Consider the following 17,816-nt stretch of genomic DNA (forward strand, 5'->3'; position numbering starts at 1 on the left):
AAACTTCATTTTTTACACTGTGTTTTGATAAAGATCACTTGTCACCCCAACAGCCTCTTCCTGAAGTTGTCGCAGGACTCTGTAAGACTCTTCTGCTGCCCACAAACTTCACCTCGGGAACCTTTTTTTTTCTCTCTCAGCAGTTTGAATCGTCACCTCCTTTTCTGGTCACAGAACACTGATGCCACTTGTATAGACACTGGAATGTGCATTAGCTCTAAGAAATCTTGAACCACAGTTATAAGCACAGCAATTAATTTGATTGTCAGATCTGCAACTGCAAATTAGATAATCAGTCGGATGTTTTTTCAAATGCGTTTATTAAAGTAAGGGAGACAAAGTCCCTGTGAGAAAGAGATCAAATGCTCCTGTTAAGAACATTTTCAGCAAACAACAATAAATGCTGGTCTGATGAGAGCAGGGACCTGATTTCATCCAAGTTGTAAAATAAACACTGCCAAGGAGTATCAGAGATGTCATTATTAAAAGAAAACATTTCCAAAGGCTGTGAGCAATCACCACATATCCTTTAACCCCTTTTCAACTGAAGCACTTAAAGGTAGCAGCACTTAGAAAAAACAAAAATGATAAAACTAGCTGGAGCTTCTGTCATGATATGGATCTGATGGTATTTGAAATACTAAATATATCAAAGAAAGGGTGAATTCAAAAGATTTAACCTTCAAATCAAAAGAAAGTCCTCCAACCAGAAGGTTAATAGTTCAGTTCGAACCTCCTTCACATGTCGAAGTGTCCAAAGCAAGACCGCAAGCTCCACATAGCCTTCTGTGTGCATCTGTATGCGATTGTAGAGATAGAAGTTACAGAGTGCATATATAATATAAGCCCTGTAAGAGTTTGTGTGAATTTCAACCACCTTGAAAAAGAGAGAAAAAAGAGCTAAGTGTAGACCATTTCCCATTACCAGTGCGTTTATCAGTGCTGTGGGAAGGTGTTTCAGCAGGACAACGACCCAAATACACATCTGACAGCACCAAAAAACAGATGAAAAAGTAATTGATTTTTTTTTTTCTTATCACAAGTTAATCCTGACCGTATTCTGTTAAAACTGTCATCTGCTATAGCAAAAGGACTGCGTTTGGTGTGGCATTTGAGCATCTTTTGTGAAATTGCAAAGATTTATCATTATGGCTGTGTTGCGCAATATCGTATAAGTCGATATTGATATTTCACCGCCATTTTGACTTGAACTAACAGGACAAGCACAGGTGTGTAAATGATGGTTGCCGCCAACTTCAGGTTGTCTCTGTGAGTGTTCTACAACTAATCTACATTCACACTGCAGGTCTTAATGCTCAGTTCAGAATTCCTGCATGTGCAGAAGAAGATGTGATGTCACACGCATCACACTGCCTTTACTGAAGTAAATATGGATGCTAAACATGTCAGCGTGTGTGTGTGTTAGTTCTGAACTTGCATCCCGCCTCCTCCGGTGCAGAATTATTCCACCTTATTCGCATGCATGTCAAGAAGTGGGAACTAAAGCCATATGCTAAAGTACTTGTTTGTATTTCACGAGTCATTGAATAGAGCGAGGAATCTCTATACAACAATATTCATGTTTTTCTAATATTGTGCAGCTCTAATTCAAGCACAGTTCAAACTCGTTTGTAAACACCATTTTAGGTTTTATTGGTACAAATTTACATTTAGTACAAAATCACATTTTACAAGACTGTGCATGCAGAGAAAAAGCATTTGACATTGAGAAGATTTAACCAGATACAAGTCTTTAGCTAAATAGATATTCAGTGAGAACTGCTCACAGCTTGGTGAGACAGATTTTAGAATGCCATAAGCAAGAAGGATACAACTGTTGTTTTAAGACTTAGAAATCAAATGATGTGCTATGTTTTAATCTGTTATGACCGCGATAAATTTAAGACTTAATCACCAACTGCTCGGTCTGTAACAATGTTTCAGTGAGTGGTTTCAGTCAAAGTAATATTGATGAAGGTTTCCAAAAGAACAATGCACAGCAAGAAGATGTTTAATTTTATTCACCTCACTTCCTCTGTGGTTTTAATGTTGTGGCTGCTCAGTGTATGGTTAAGCTTCTTCATATGTAAAGTACAGTCAGGTCACATTACCGTTGTAGCATATATCAGTGTGCAAAATTACTGTGATAAGCGGTTAGTGGGTCTCTGAGCACTCTTGCCAAGACAAATCCCTACATTTGTATTACATTATCATCTATCTATCCATCCATCCATCCTCAGAATCGGGTCATGGGGGCAACAGTCTGAGTAGAGATCCCCAGACATTTCCTACAGCTCTTCCGGAGGGACTCTGAAGCATTCCCAAGCCAGTCAAGGGATGTAATCTCCTCCCTTCATCATGGGTCTGCCCCTAGGTCTCCCCCCAGTTGCACATGCCTGAAACTTCTTCCTTGGGAGATTTCCAGCGGGTGTTCTGACCAGATGCCTGAGCCACCCTAGTTGGCTAGAGGAAGCTAGTTTTTAGTGCTAACGTTCTTTTAGTCACTACCCAGAGCCTGTAACTAAAGATTAGGTTTGCAACACATATATAATGATTCTTGTTATATTCAGGAATTAGCTATAGCTCCTTAGTTAACGCTGACTTGAAAGAACCATAGGCAGACATGATTAAGTTCCCTATTTAGATGGTTTAAATACCAAAACTTTACACTGTAAGTTTAAACAGTAATTGTTTACAGTGCCAACTATTCGAGAAAAAAAATTAGCTTTCTCTGTACATATATATTGACAAAAGATCAGATGATTGTTTCCAGTCCCATAGTGAAAAGTCACTTTTGGCTTTCTGGTATGCTCCCAAGAGTGATGTTTTTTGGCTCCAGCAGCCAGTTGTATTAAGTTCCATAAAACTTCAGTACTTGCAGTATACCTGCCATGTCGGATAAGCCACCACTTGTGAACACGTTGAAGTATCGTGCTTTACTGCGCCAAAAAACTAAAATGTCGAGACTAAAATCAGACTCAAAAGATGCAGTGAGTTAACTATAGGGTTTCCAAGTGAATGCTGTGTTTTCAAATATTTCTTAGTTGCTGTAGTTCATGAAAGAAACATTAACATTTTTTTGATATTGTAATTCACAAGTGATGTCCCAGTTCAGTTGTATCAAATTCAGACAGAAGATTAAGAGATCAGATTTATTTGTCATGCATACACACTAAATTTGTCCTCTGCTTTTAACCCATCCAGGTTGGCACCTGTTGACATGCACAGGGTCACATACTCAGAGACAGATGCTATACACTAGAGTGGTGGGCAGCCAATCACAGTGCCCGGGGAGCATGGGGGTATGGTGCCTTGCTCAAGGGCACCTCAGCCGTGACAAGGAGGTGAACTACCACCCCTCCAGCTGTCAGTTAACCAATCTTTTGAGCGGTGAGAGTGGGGATCGAACCACCAACCTTCAGGTTAATGGACGACCGCTAAGCAACGGCCGCCCAAAAAATTTCTTTTACTTCTGTAAAGTGTGGCTTAGAAGTGCATCTTTTGTACAGATCTGGAGGACATAAAAAGTGGATGGTTTCACTCTGGTTTATACAGTGATGCTTATCGACACTTATCTCGCCTTCAAAACAGTTTATCTTAGGACACAGCCTCAGCAACACACATATAGCTCAGAAGCCATTCATGCTCATCCCCTGCTTTCTTTTTCCCTGTTTGCTCACTTCTTTTTTTTTTTTTTTTTCAGTAGAGGTTATATCTAATCTAAGCTCTTAATCTATACAAGAATCTTTCTACTACTGTCAGACTTTTTCTTTTTTCTTTATGTTTGATATGCAAACATACTTTTTCTTACTCTGGATGCTCACAGCTGGAGTCTGTTCAGTTCATGCAGTTACCATTAGTGAATCAGCAGCTTTGTACTCTGCTGCTTATGAAAGGATTATCAATAAAAAGAAAGCCTTTGATTCATTCATTTTTAATAGATTATGTACCAAGAAGCACCAACACAGATATGCAATTTATTTTGTCTGTCAAGCTGCACTATTCATAACAAATGAACTGCCTGCCAATGGACTACCCATTAAATGTGCTGTAATACAGGCATACAATAGCTACCACTAAATACTTCATAAAATAAACACTAGCCGTGAAGTGGAGTTAATGCCTTTGATTATTATTTCATGAGTCAAATCAGGATAACAGTGCTTCAGTGATTTTGGGCCTCTCGAAGCCCTGAGGAGGTTTCCATCAGTGGGAGAGGCGAAGCTGGAGAGCTCTCATTCTCATTTTACTCCTCGTTCAATGCAAATGATTCTTCACCAACTGACAAGTATCAGCGGCTCTGCCTCCTGCAGCATGATTGAGATGGGCTGTCAGGTCTGTGCCCAGCTCAGGCACAGAGCGATGTATTCATTTAATTTCAGAATGATGACATGCTGTACAGAGATTGCCAGACCGGCCACTCACGCACACACTGACGCTACTTTTCTCTTACACGAGCAGGCAACTACTACTCTATGCATGCAAATGCAATTCAGTGTTGTAGAGAAACATTTCCCTGTGATGCTTGTTAATTTCCTGTGTGATAATTGTTTTAATATTAAGTCAGTCTGCGTGTGGGGGGTTGATGCGCTATCATTAGCTGTGTAGAGTGGTTTGAGCGGAGATGAACGTGCAAGGCAGCATCTGCTGATTAGCACTTCCTTTTGTTTTCTCGCTTTTTCTTGGTTGCAACAAATTGTTTCCTTAATTCCTTTCTTTGTACATAGAAATCTATGTATATGACCAATAAAAGTCATATTATAGAGCCAGTTTAGGCTCTGTATTATGTGTACTGAGTTTAGAATTTATGTTTTGTGTGAAAAATAAGAATTTATTTATGGTCTAAAGTGCATGGGTCAGATGCAAACTGCGCCTCACATTAATATTTTTATTTACATTGCATGTGTTGAATAACACTAGTCTTTAACATTTCCTTGAAAAAGTATTTAAGGTTTTATTTCTGCCTCAAACTTATCTTTAGAATTAGCCCTCTGCAGAGCTTAAAGACCTGACCCATTCATTTGAATCTGGTGTGCTGGAGCAGGGAAACATGGAAAACATGCAGGGTGGGGTGCCTTGAGGACCAGGATTGAGAAACACTGTGTTAATCAAACAATACATTTCTCACTCAAAGTCTTTGTTGTAAAGGTGCTTTACAGTGCATTGCACCCCTTCTTTGTTTTACGTTTTACCCCTGTGTGCATTATAGTTGTAAATTGTGACTTCTTATCAGTTCTTCTCGGTTTCCATCATTCATCAAACGAGAACATGGAAAAATCAGCATTGTGAAGTGGGGTTCCCTTTTCATATGCATGAGAGCTGTCGAGCTTTGGCATTAAATAGATGTGATCCTTTGGTGAATCTTTTTCACCAAAGGATGTTATTGTGTGGCTGAACATATTGAAATAAGTGTTGTTCTGTGCTGCTTTTAGGTTTTGCACTGGAGAACTAAGCTAGCTAGTCACTGTATAGTTTTGTTTAAATGTGTGCGTCTGTGTGTGTGCGCGTGTGGTTAGGGACCAGAAGTCCCAGTTTTAGGGTCATTTGTGGCTGCAGGGAGGCTGAAATATCATGGCTGGTTGCCTGCAGCTCTTGAGCAGCTTCTGACTGTGACTTCTGCTGGCTTTTAATTTAGCGTGGCTGATGAGGGTGGAAAGTGGAGCCCACATGGTGCAGAGAGGGGCTCTGTCAAAAAAGTGAGGATAGGAGGTTAAACCGAGACAGAAATATCATTCTTTTTTAAGTTTGGGTTGACAAACTTTTTACTTTCAGCTTACGCTGAGAACTTGTGCCAGCAAGGCGTACATTCACTGTCCTTAATACTATATGTACACAATGGTGTTATCAGCTGGGTAACACAGATGATTGTTCATTTCTATAATCAGAGAAGAATATAAGGAGAGACAGAAAATGGCAGAAAACCAATTCTCCTTTACATCAAAATGAGGACTAAATCCTTTATTTATCACTCAAATGAGGTGTTCAAATTTGGAATGATTCCTTTTACGTATGATCATGAATGTTTATACAATAATTGTCCCATTGCTGACCGTATACAACTGCATCATTGAAAAAAAGTTGAGTTGCATTAAATATTTGGAGGCCAGACTTTCCATTTGAAATATTTCACAAAGTTTTATTTGGTAGGGAGAGGAAAAGAAACTTTTGGTTCCTGATGTATTTAGTTGTTGTTGTAAAATTAAACAGATATGTGTTGCTCTACCTGACTGACAGGAGCTTCTCAGTTCATTTGGGAGGTTTTTCTTCTACTTTCTTCCGTGTTCTTCTTCTGGGGTGCCTCAAGAATCTATTTTAGGTCCTTTATTATTCTCACTGTACATGTTGCCGCCTGGATCCATTCATCCAGGCATAATGTCTCTTTTCATTCTTACGCTGATGATGTTCAGATTTATCTCCCCTTACAAATTAACAGTAAAAAGTCTGTACAAACTCTACTTGCCTGTATAACTGACATCAAGACTTGGATGAGCCTCAGCTTCCTAAATCTAAATGACAGTAAGACAGAAGTCACAGTGTTTGGGCGTCATGGACTTTGCAGTGATTGTGCTAATGCTCTGTGCTCCTCCCTGGGTTTGAAAAACTACTCTGTCATAAAGAGCCTTGGGTGTCACTCTTGACAGTGAGTTCAAATTTGACAGGCAAATTGGCTCTGTAGTCAAAAGTACCCTTTTCTAGCTACGACTTCTGGCCAGGATAAAACCATACCTCTTTCTTAGTGACCTGGCGAAGGTACAAATTTACGTAGGTTTAGACCAGCGCTCTCTGCGACGCATTCAGCTTGTGAAAAATACTGCTGGTCGTCTTTTAACAGGTACAAAGAAACGGGAACATATAACCCCAGTTCTGGCCTCTCTGCACTGGCTTCCTGTCCAGTTCAGAAATGATTTGAAGATCCTGATGTTTGTTTTTAAAATTTTGAACGGTTTGGCCCCCGAATATTTAGCTGAACTCATACATGTTCACAGACCAGTCAGAGCTCTGAGGTCTGTTAACGAACTATACCTGGATGTGCCTAAATGTAGGCTTAAAACTAAATGCGATCAAGCTTTTGCAGTGGTTGCCCCTAAGATGTGGAATAGTTGACCGCTGTATATCCAGTCGTAAGGAACCCTGGAAATTTTTAAATCCTCTCTTAAAACCCACCTCTTCTCCCATGCTTTCGGACCTGGGTCAGACAAAAGTTGTCTTTGTGTGTCAATTGTAAATGATCTCTGTGAAATTTATCTTTGGATTATGTTGTTGTTCATTTTTGTAAAGCATTTTGGTCAACCAAGGTTGTTGTAAGGTGCTCTATAAATAAACGTGACCTTGACCTTGCTCTGGGAGGATTGGTCATCAAATATAAGTTCCTGGATTTCTCCATGCATGATCTCCAAATATGACCCAACATTTTTTCTCCTGTTAAAGAGAAAGTATATACTTAGGTTCTGTAGCTTTAAGTTTCTTACTTTGAAAGTGATGGCACTCTGTCACACAAACTTGGTCCTGTTTAGTCAAATTAGCCTTTTATCAACCTATAGCGTTGCAATGCATGTTTGTGAATGCAAATGATTTTAGTTATGACCTAGCTGGTGATAAAAAAACATTAAGAAAAAGGTGACATCTGAGCAGAAAATATACGTTTTTTTTTTTTAAAGTGAAAACTAGGGCGGCTGTAGCTCAGGAGGAAGAGCAGTCACCCAGCAATCTGAAGGTTGGTGGTTTGACTCTGGCTTCCCCGGGCTACATGTCGAAGCGTCCTTGGGCAAGACACTGAACCCCGCGTATCCTCCCGATGTATCCATCAGGGTATGAATGTGTGTATGAATGATTAGAAAGCACGTAGTTATGTGTAGTATCCTAAGATGTGCTGTATGAGTGTGGGTGAATGTGGCATGTAGTGTTAGAAGCACTTTGAATGGTCAGTTAGACTGGAAAAGCGCTATATAAGTCCATTTAACAAGACCAGTCGGAATTCAGAGGCGCGTGATATCTTAACTGCATCCTAATCAAATTTTTAGACAACCGAAGTCCGTAATATTTACTTTAACGCAACAAATGTTACATTTACATCTGATTTGGTAATCCTGTCTCTGAGAGGTGGCGTTCTAAAACCTGACAAACACTGCTAAAATCCATTTATGAGGACAGTTGTTATCTCCTATGAAAATTAAGGCAGAAAAATAGCTGTTAGAAATGTTTTTGAGTCACAGCAGGGTCCTGAGCCTCACTCTGGGAACAACCACCTTACAGAAAGAGCTATTTCAACGCTGTGTGTCTGCATTTTCTTATCATCTTGCTGGTACTGTGGATTGGCATATTTGTTATCCAAATTATGAAAAGTTATCTCATCTCAGTGGCACAAGGGGCTCAACCAAGGCAGCGTTTACTGATTCTCACTTTGTATTTCTTTTCTCGTTATGCAGATAGTGGGTTTCTTCTCAGAGAGGTCAAGGCATCTCTGTTCATTCTGGAGCAAAAAAATTAATTAGTTATTCTGTTCAAGAAATAAATCATTCATTAAAATGTTTTACAGAGTAATTAATTAACCTGCTTTGGATAGGACCTTGCAGACACACTGTGTTTGTCATGAGCTTGTCCAAGAAGCTAACCATTGCTAACCTCTCGTCTTCTGCTGCAGTTACTTTGAGCTGGAGAGCAGCGGTGTGAGAGAGGAGATCCGCTACCACTACCGCTTCAAAGGCAAGCCGCGCTCTGAGTCCTTCCCCTACCGCCTCGCTGATGGCCAGTGGCACAAGATCGCCCTCACAATCAGCGCATCCCACCTGCTCCTGCACGTCGACTGTAACAGGTAAGACACAGGGCGCTGGAAACAACTTAATAGCTCTGTTGCAAATGGCTGATTTAATTCAAGCGTGCTCCTTTGAAGTGACACATCTAATGAGCTGCTTGTGTTTATCAAGGCAAATATTTGTTTGGTACTGTGTCAGTGAGGATGACAGGTTGTTAACAGTGTTGACAGTGAAACATCCAAGGACAAATTAACACACACAGAGTGTGAGAGGAAGGCAGTGTCTTTACAAAATCTCTACAGCATGTTCAGCTCATGCTGTTCCTTAATTATGTGGAAGATAACAGTGATATAATTACCTCAACGATTGGTTAGTAAAGAGAAGAAAACTATCAGAACTGATCTGTAAACATCCACTGTGTGATGCACTCGAGGATTCACTAGAATATTCGTTTCTCCCAGATGACTATTACACCTATCAGGCTGGGGGTTTGTCGATTAATTATCATGGCGGTGGCTGTCTGTCTGATGTGATAATGAAGAAAAAAGAGGCCATTGGAATCTTATTGGAGAGGGAAAAAATCAAAACATAATTGAATAAAATTGAGATGAAAAGTTTTTGCTTATGCAGTTCTTTGGAGGAGAGTTGTTGCTTCAGTGCCATTGTTCATGTGGTTGTGTTTGAGATATGAAACACAGCTTGTGTGAGTGAGTTGGTTTATAAAGCTTACATTTAAACATTTTTTTTATCATGTTTGCTCCCTGTCTGACTTTTTGTTTGCAAAGTAGATCATTTGTCATTTTATCGACTTTATCTTTGATTTATTCTTAGTTTGTCTAAACTATTAGTTATTATTGCGTGCTACTAACATCATTAGTCGTACTAATGTGACTGAGTTATGAGTCTGAAATATTGCTTGCACCAAGAAGTTCATCAAGTGCACACGGTAACTGACTGAATCCACAAAATTCTGCCCTCTGATAAAACACAACTAAAATACCAGCAGCTGCATAGAAGCTTCTCCCTTAAATATTTCACTATAGGAATCACTAAGTAGGAAATTCTCCAAACTCCACAAAGACAAAGATCCTAAAGCCTTTTATGAATAGCTTCATAAAAATCTGTGAATATGAAACTTTCTTCAAAAGTGTTTTACCATAAAAAGATATCACCTGCAGGGATGTAATTTAAGGCTCAGGCTTTTGTTCCCAGGGGAGGTGGTATCTTGTTATTACACCTTATTTTACTTTGACTTTGTGCTCCTGAACACAAAAGTGCTATGTAAGTGAAATGTATTGTCTATTCCAATAGGGAAATCTTTACCCTGTGATCACCATCTCTGTTCTGCCTTTAGTTTAGTCCTGCAATTTTTTTGAGTCTAATAATGTCTGATAGATTTAGATATACATTTTTCTATATAGTACAGGTGTGTCCAGCTGTAGAACACCCACAGACGTTTTTTAACCAACAATAGCATCTTTAATGAGTGTGAGTTTAGTGTATTGAACACTTGCAGAGCGGTGCGGCCCACACAAATGTTAGTGTAGACTATAGTTCACAACAAGTCAACAGCTCATACGTTGATAAAAGTAGAACACTCACCAGCTGCAGTCATTATTCAGAGGATTTCTGTTTTTTTGTCTGTGTTTTTTTTAGATATTTATTTCTGTTCTGTGATATTATACCAGAGCAGTGCAGGATAGAAGAACGTGCCCTCTCTAAAGCTCGCAGAGAGGACACACAAAGAAGTCTGGAAAAATGATGCAGGGTTAGGTTGGAATGTATTAGGAAAAACATGCCTGCCCTTTGAATGCCTCTTTGAATGCCCCCTCTACAAGTTATTTCAGCAATGCATATTGTCATTTTTATATATTCCTATTCTCATTTGCCAAAATATGAATGGGAAATTCAGGTGTTTATGCAGAGCTGATGGATAAAGTTTTCTTGGAAGTGAGGCTGATGACATTGTGAATATAAGCATGCTAACCAAGCTCCTCTCAGTATATACCAGATCAGACAGTGAAAGCCACCTCATTGACAGCCATTCTCAGCCCTGATTACATGCTAGCCCACACACATACTCAATGAATAAGTTTGTATTCATATTGTCCTCAGAATAACAATCACAGCTCATGATGCCTTTCATCTGAGCAAAAAGACAGCACTTTAACCTTTGTGTTGCACTGTAACGAGGATAGGTTTTGTTCCCAGTCACTCTGTCAGTCAGCATCAGCAGATGTCACATCATCTATAAGTCTTTGTTCAAACTTTGTCAGTTGGCTCTTTAGCTGTTGGTTCAGCCCTGCTAACGTAGAATTTGGTTTTTGAATACAAAGCCAACAGCCTTTGGATCTGTTGTTCAAATCCTTTAAAATCGCCTCTCTTTTACGAGAAACAAGGAAACGTGTAGTTGTTAGTATGGATGCCCTAAAGCATAGAATGAAAACCTGCTCATCTAAACCACTTCATGTCTGCCCTTATCTGAAAACTGACTGCGGAAAAACTGACTGTCCAGAACTGCCTGTCAGGCTTCCACAGTCACTTTGTAACCATAAACTATGCTGATCATTTCTATAAGGACTGCATGTTGACTTGTGACAAAGAAAGACAATTGTCAGATTCTTAGATTTCAAGGTTTTTGTAGTAGGTAAGGTTGAAGAATTATCCCACAGAAATGCGGAATGTTCATTCATAGTCGTCCTCAGATGTTCTTTGAAGCCATAGCAACCATGTAAACGTGGCTCTGTCTCAACGAGTAAAGAAAGGAATTTGTACCTCAGCTAACTTGCTGCACTTGCTTCCTCTGAGTGTTAAGAATGCATCTGTCTTTAAAACAACTTGTCAGACGCATTAACCTTGAAAATTTAAGTGATTTAACTCTTGCACTAAACCACAATATTGATTTCCACAATCGTTAAATGGTTTTAAGCCTCTATAAACGTTAGAGTTTACAGTTTATCCTCACATATTCAGGCAGACTTTCAGCTTGTAGAGTTTCATCAGCTCTTGCTTTGTTGTTGCCTGTTTCACATCCAGGCTGTGATATTTACAGCTTTGTTGGACTCATGTAATCATAAAATAAAATGAGGCTCATTATTAAAATTCACATGCTGACGAGGGTTAAATCCCACTAGTAAAAGTTTATTGTACGAATAGCATAAAGCTATTTTGAGCTATGTCTATAGCACTTGTTGCTTGTTCAGTATATAGCTGGACTGTTAGCTTAGCATACAGACAAGAAAAAAGGGAAAATGTAAAGCATAGTTCAGCAAATAGACTGTTGTGACACGTAAGATTTACAGATTTCAAAAAGCGTTTCTCTGTCAAGAAAGAGATGAAGGAACCTCAGTTCATCATGTTTGTAAAATAGGATGAAATGATTTAAAGATGGCTGATTATGTCTTAAAATGTAAGCTAATTCAGACATATTTTGTTTGTTTCCTCTGCAGCTGCTACACTTTTAGTCTTATAAAAGAAAATTCATCTTAAAATCACGTTTTGGGTCTCAGCGTGGGTGTCCAAACATACAAGGAAAAAAAAGAAGAAACGGAATAGAAAACGACTACACACAGATTTGTTTCACATACAAATGAGTCACTTGTTTCCTTGAGTGAGAAAACCAAGCTCCTGTTCCCTGCCCTCATGTATCTCCTGTTCTTGAAAGTTCCCAAAGGGCATTTGGGGAAATTACTTTCCGGTTTTGCATTTCATTCTTCTTCTTTTGGTCTTCTGCTTCTTCACATGGTGATATCTATTTCTAAAGTATTGCAGACCATTGTAAAGATTTTTTATTTTCATTTTTTTCGTTATTGGTTTTCTTTTCATGTTAAAAAACAATTTCCACACAGTGTTACAGGAGGTTTGGACATACCTGACTCCTATTGTACATTTTCAATTTACTTTATGTACACATGAAGAAAGAAAAGTTATCAAAAGGTTAGTTTTTAGTTAATACTTTTTGATGATATAAATTGTTGGGATTTGTTGTGTAGCTGAAACAAAGGAAGCAGTAACTTTCCATCTGACTAGCTTGAGCTGTTTTGACATCCCTGCCATAGGCTTCAGTGCCTTTGACACCATTTGTTACATTCAACAAATCTTCCAGGTTTCTGAAGGGCAACGTCTTCAATACGTACCTGTCATTTTGTCTGTCTGCAAGTCTTTGTGTCCCAGTGAAGAAGACGTGCCCCTGAGTTACAATTTAGACTTAATCTGTGGGTAGATTGCAACCTGGAGAGTTCTTAGAAATGTTGTTCTTCCTCAGCTGCTCCTGTTTGAAATCAATCTGAAGAGAACATGCCAGAGGTAAGAGTGTACAACATGGTGTGTCTGCTCAGGCTGACTGGCTCGGCTGAAGCTTGTCAGTGAACATCAGGACAACAGAAAAAAGCAAGTGCTCCAAAATAAAGTGATCAAATATAATCTGTCACTCTATATGAGTGCATTTCTAAGGTTAAATTCATCACCAAATGAAAATAATTTTGTAATGATGGGACCATTTATAAGTCTTATTCCATCGTAAAATCTTAACATACAAAAGGTCAAAGCACTAAATCTCAGTTTAAAACACATTTAAGGAAACTGATAAAGATAGAAAAGTTTTTTTTATAATGGTAATGGGGCATGTGATAGCTGAATGATTTGCGTGCACTTTTTGAAGTATACTACATAAGCACATGAAATTTACTGCTTCTTTCTTTTCCCAGAGCACTTAAAAAACTTTTAGTACTATATTTGTTTCAATGTTTACTTCTTAGCTTGATGCATCAGTGAACTTTTTAGCTCAGTAAAAGTTCAGTTCTGAGGTCACAGACTTCAGTGTATACCTCATTATTTACAAGTACAAATTTACAATGAGAAGCAACACATTATTAACATTTAGTTGATGAGGACTGCAAGACTTGGTGCATTTGTTGGTGCATACTTAAAATTAAAGTGTTACTGCAACCAAAGCCATTTGTATTATATATATCTGGATGAGAATCGATAAGAGAACCGATAAGGAATCGATAAGCGACATCGATAATGGAACCGGAAATGCTAAAGTCTTAACAATTTGGGTTGTGCTGTTCTGTTGCTTTTATGAAGTTAGATGTGCCACTGCAGCTGAAGTTAAAGCGAGTATTTGGGGGAAATGGAAAAAAAATCAATAACAATGTTTTGTTAGAGAAAGATGTTAGGGAAAGTTAGGGAAAGTGTAAGTTCTTGCTACTATAGAACAAGTCATTAAATATCCACAGACGATGCAGTTTCTTCCATGTAGCACTGCCATGTTTGGAACATGTTTAGAAATTAGATCTCAAGTGCTCGTTTTATACACAGACTGTACTAGCTCCACCCAGTCCTTCTAACAAAATAAAATCACTGGTGCCTTCCCTCCTCCCTGTACATGATTTTCCACTTAGTGTGCTCTGCCTTACTGTGGAGCTGTGGGAAATCTGTTGCATACTCTGAGTAAAACTCCTATCACAGTATCTTTAACAGAGTTTACTTTCATAGAGTTTTAATGTTACATATCACTTTCTATTTTCCACTCTGAGCTCCACCTTTCAGTTGTTTGGTTGTGACCTTAAAGGGAATATTTCACTAATGGATCCAGACTGTTCATGGGAGGAGTTGGTGTTGGAGCTCCTTGACCTCAGTGTTTCCGTCCTGACATCACTGATTATGCACCTGTGACTTGTCTGGTCCTCTGTTCTGCTGTGGACTCATTCTCATCTTATCCGACAGCATCAGTAATTATCTTTCCGGTCGTCAAAAAACTCTAACTGATTCATGTGAATTGCTCCTCTTTTCCTAAACAAACAATCCCAATCATTAACATGTTTTAGTAAATTATATATTATAATTATACCTAATTTTATCTAGCCTTTTAAACGTGATGTAAAGATAATCCTGCCCTGTTTGATTATCTGTAAGCACACGGTGGAAGACAGAGAAACGGCTTGAAAAGAATATAAATTGCACTTGAATTAATTGACAACTTAGTTCAGGACGAACATCCTGAGTCTAAAGCTCGAAATGAGCAGATTCAATTATCTAAATGAATATTTACTGCTTTTGAGGCAAACTCAGAAATCTCTTTACAGAGAATTAATAAAACTCACCTTAGATTTGAGCTTTGGAAAATGAATGGAAGGTATAATTCATCCAGGTTTAGAGTGACTATACGCATACTCTTATATTCTTGCAACAAAAGACACCTTGAAGTTTGGTAGCTCTCTTTCACAGAGAGGTTATGAGTTTTCTCTTTTGTTCAACAGCTTGTATTTTTATAACTCATTGCATTTTTTTAAGTACTGTAAATTCTGGACTATAGTACAACTTAAATACCAATCGGTAACGCACAAATATGTGGCGCAAATGCTTTTTTTTGGAACAGTGCCTGTGACACGGCTGGTTAAAAAAAGACAATAGCCTCCCACCATCGATTCATCGATGCCAAGATTACGTGCAGCAGCTCTGTTTCCTTCTTCAACAGCCAGATTGATCGCCTTCAATTTAAAAGCTGGATCATATGCTTTTCTTCGTTTGTTTTCCATGTTGAGGGTTGATGATTTAACTGTGTAAGTGTGTTTGATTTATCGTACAATTTCAATGGACTACTGTGAACTATTCGCTACTTTTATTGGTCTAATGTCACGAAAATGCTAAATGTTTTTGGCAGCATGAAAAAAACCGAAAAAAACCCCATATTAGCTGCATTGTATTATAAGCTGCAGTGCTCAAAGCCTGGGAAAAAAGTAGCGCCATATAGTCCGGAATTTACGGTAAGTGATTAAACAGCAATACGTCTGATAAGGCACTTCATGCTCCAACTCTGCAGGATGATGTAAAATTGTAAGGTGCAAGACCGTTAATATTTAGACATTTAGCCTCTAGTTTTGCATTCTCTGGCTAAACTAAACCCTTAGAAATGCTTAAAGTACAAACAGTGTTGATCCAACCCTCATTTCTTTAGATTTTGCTTCCAAGCAGGCAAATTTTCTTAATTTTGAGTAATAGTTCCCCGGGCTTTGGACATTGGCGGCTTCTTCACTGAATTTAGGACCAGTCTTTGTACCTGATGACCTTTGTTCACATTTATTTGATATCTACAAAAATATTTTACATTTTTTTAAATTTATTTGATTTTTGTAGACCTGAATTAGTATATTTGCACCAAAAATGTAATTTCTAAAAAGCCATTAGCCAATAAAAGTTTGACATATCTCAGCATGATGTGCAGCATGTTCTAAAAAGAGGACAAAAAAGTGCTCTGACACAGCAGCGTTTTCTTTGTTTCATTTTTTAAACTTTAACCACGACAGCATGAGCTCACCCCTGTGCCCTGTATTTTTTTTAAAAGCCTATTTGCTCAAATACGTTTTGTCAGTCATTGTCTATTTCATCACGAGTGGCAAACGAAGGACACTTGTCTTCATATTGACAACTGAATGAGCTCGTCTCAACTCAGTCTGACATCTGTGGTGCATAATGAGGTTGGTGTGTGACACAATCTGTCACAGACATCGGTGCAATGAAAATCAGTTTTGTATAAAAGCTACTAATAGAAGATGCCCAATTCTAGGGATAGTTTAAGTTTATTAAAGGCCAGTTTTGATAAGGACTCCTTTCAGATGGTTCACAGAGTTTGAGCACAACATTCAGAGAAAACCCTGCACAGTCACCTGCGACGACTTGGCTCATTTCACTTGCGCTCGGAAGTTTATCTTCCTCTTTCTCGGTCACCAGCTTAACAATTTCTGCGACCATGATGGCGGGGATTTTCAACTCTATGCACTCAGATTGGCTGCACAGAAATGGTGGAGAAAAATGATGGGAGCATTTAGAAAAAAGGTGCTGATGCTCAGAAAAAGAAAAAAATGGTTCATATAGACAAAGGTGGTGATACCAAATATTGACTTTCAGGCCAGTTAAAATTGTGCATACTGTTTGTGCATCAGTAAATCAATAAATCACTGGATCTATTGTCATCATTTGACAAAATATAAGAATTTGGTTTTTCCCGCATTTGTACAAATACATTCTCAATAAAAGTCAGTGACATACTGACGAAGAACTGCTGTTCTGGCTGCCTGCTGCTCGGTGGGAAAAAAATGTTCACCTGTCCAAATGAAAAATGAATTCCCTTTCTGTCTTTTTTTTGCTTCAGCAGCATTTTAGGAGTGTTTCAATGAACAGCTCAGACATTTAAAAATAATGATATGTATTAAAATAAGAAATAGATTTCTGTGCCCAGATGTGCGGAGCGAGAAGGCGGCAGCAGTGTGCTCTCTCAAACAGAGTCGACGACTTTTCAGTCCTCTACTTCCACCTGTCATTTTCAAATGAATTTCATTGGACCGTGCTGTGTTATTGGAGGTCGTTTCTCTCTCATACTCACACCGTGTCTTATATTACCTGTCATACCGCCACTGCAGAGCTCAGACAACCCTGGATGCTAACATACCTGTAGTATGTAACTGTAATCTCTACATTTCTGCATCTGAATTGAAGGCAGACACTCGCCGCCTTTTCACACGCTTGGTTTTGAATATGAATAACTTATCGCAGTGATGACAGCTCCTCTTTCTGTCACCACATGGTTGTCCCTTACTTGCCGAAGGTCATCTCATTTGCAGACCGGCTGCTGTTTCCCAGGAGTCTTTGCTCCACTCTGTAATGCTCACTTCCTGCTGCTGGCTCCATTGCTTCACTCTGCTGTCTCTTCATATTTGGTAGCCAGTATAGCCAGGCCTGTGCATGTGTGATCTTCAGATGTGATATGAAAGTCAACCTTCAAGCAGGGTTGAGTTGAAAGTAACTTGTTTCTCCTCACTGACGACTTCTTTTAAGCTTCTGCAGCGAAATGTGTGCTTGCCCCTTTCACAGTTCCTTTCCTCTCTTCCTGAGCGGGCTTCATTGGACACTAAATGACATACCCTGCTTGCATTCAAAGTATGAAAACACCTGACAGATGCTGAGCATTTTGACTCCAGAGGGAGTATTGGACTGAAAAAAAGATTGGATCATACCTGTTGCAAACCAAACCAAATAAATAAAAAGAAGGAAAAAAATTCT

At 38.8% G+C, this 17,816-nt stretch overlaps 2 protein-coding genes across 2 annotated transcripts in view; both read left to right on the forward strand.

The window, feature by feature from the left end:
- The window catches only part of htatip2 (HIV-1 Tat interactive protein 2), a 279,723-nt gene that overhangs the window by 234,684 nt on the left and 27,223 nt on the right, over positions 1–17,816 (forward strand). The gene's annotated exons all lie outside the window — the stretch shown is intronic.
- LOC140301508 (protein kinase C-binding protein NELL1-like) overlaps positions 1–17,816 on the forward strand; it is a 250,729-nt gene that overhangs the window by 39,411 nt on the left and 193,502 nt on the right. The window contains exon 4 of the mRNA XM_072379984.1: positions 8,642–8,812. Coding sequence (XP_072236085.1) covers positions 8,642–8,812 — 171 coding nt within the window. The remainder of the gene's footprint in view (positions 1–8,641; positions 8,813–17,816) is intronic.

The sequence above is a fragment of the Leuresthes tenuis genome, unplaced genomic scaffold (genome assembly GCF_036924035.1).
Source record: "Leuresthes tenuis unplaced genomic scaffold, fLeuTen1.0.hap1 SCAF_2, whole genome shotgun sequence".
In the NCBI taxonomy this organism is placed as follows: Eukaryota; Metazoa; Chordata; class Actinopteri; order Atheriniformes; family Atherinopsidae; genus Leuresthes; species Leuresthes tenuis.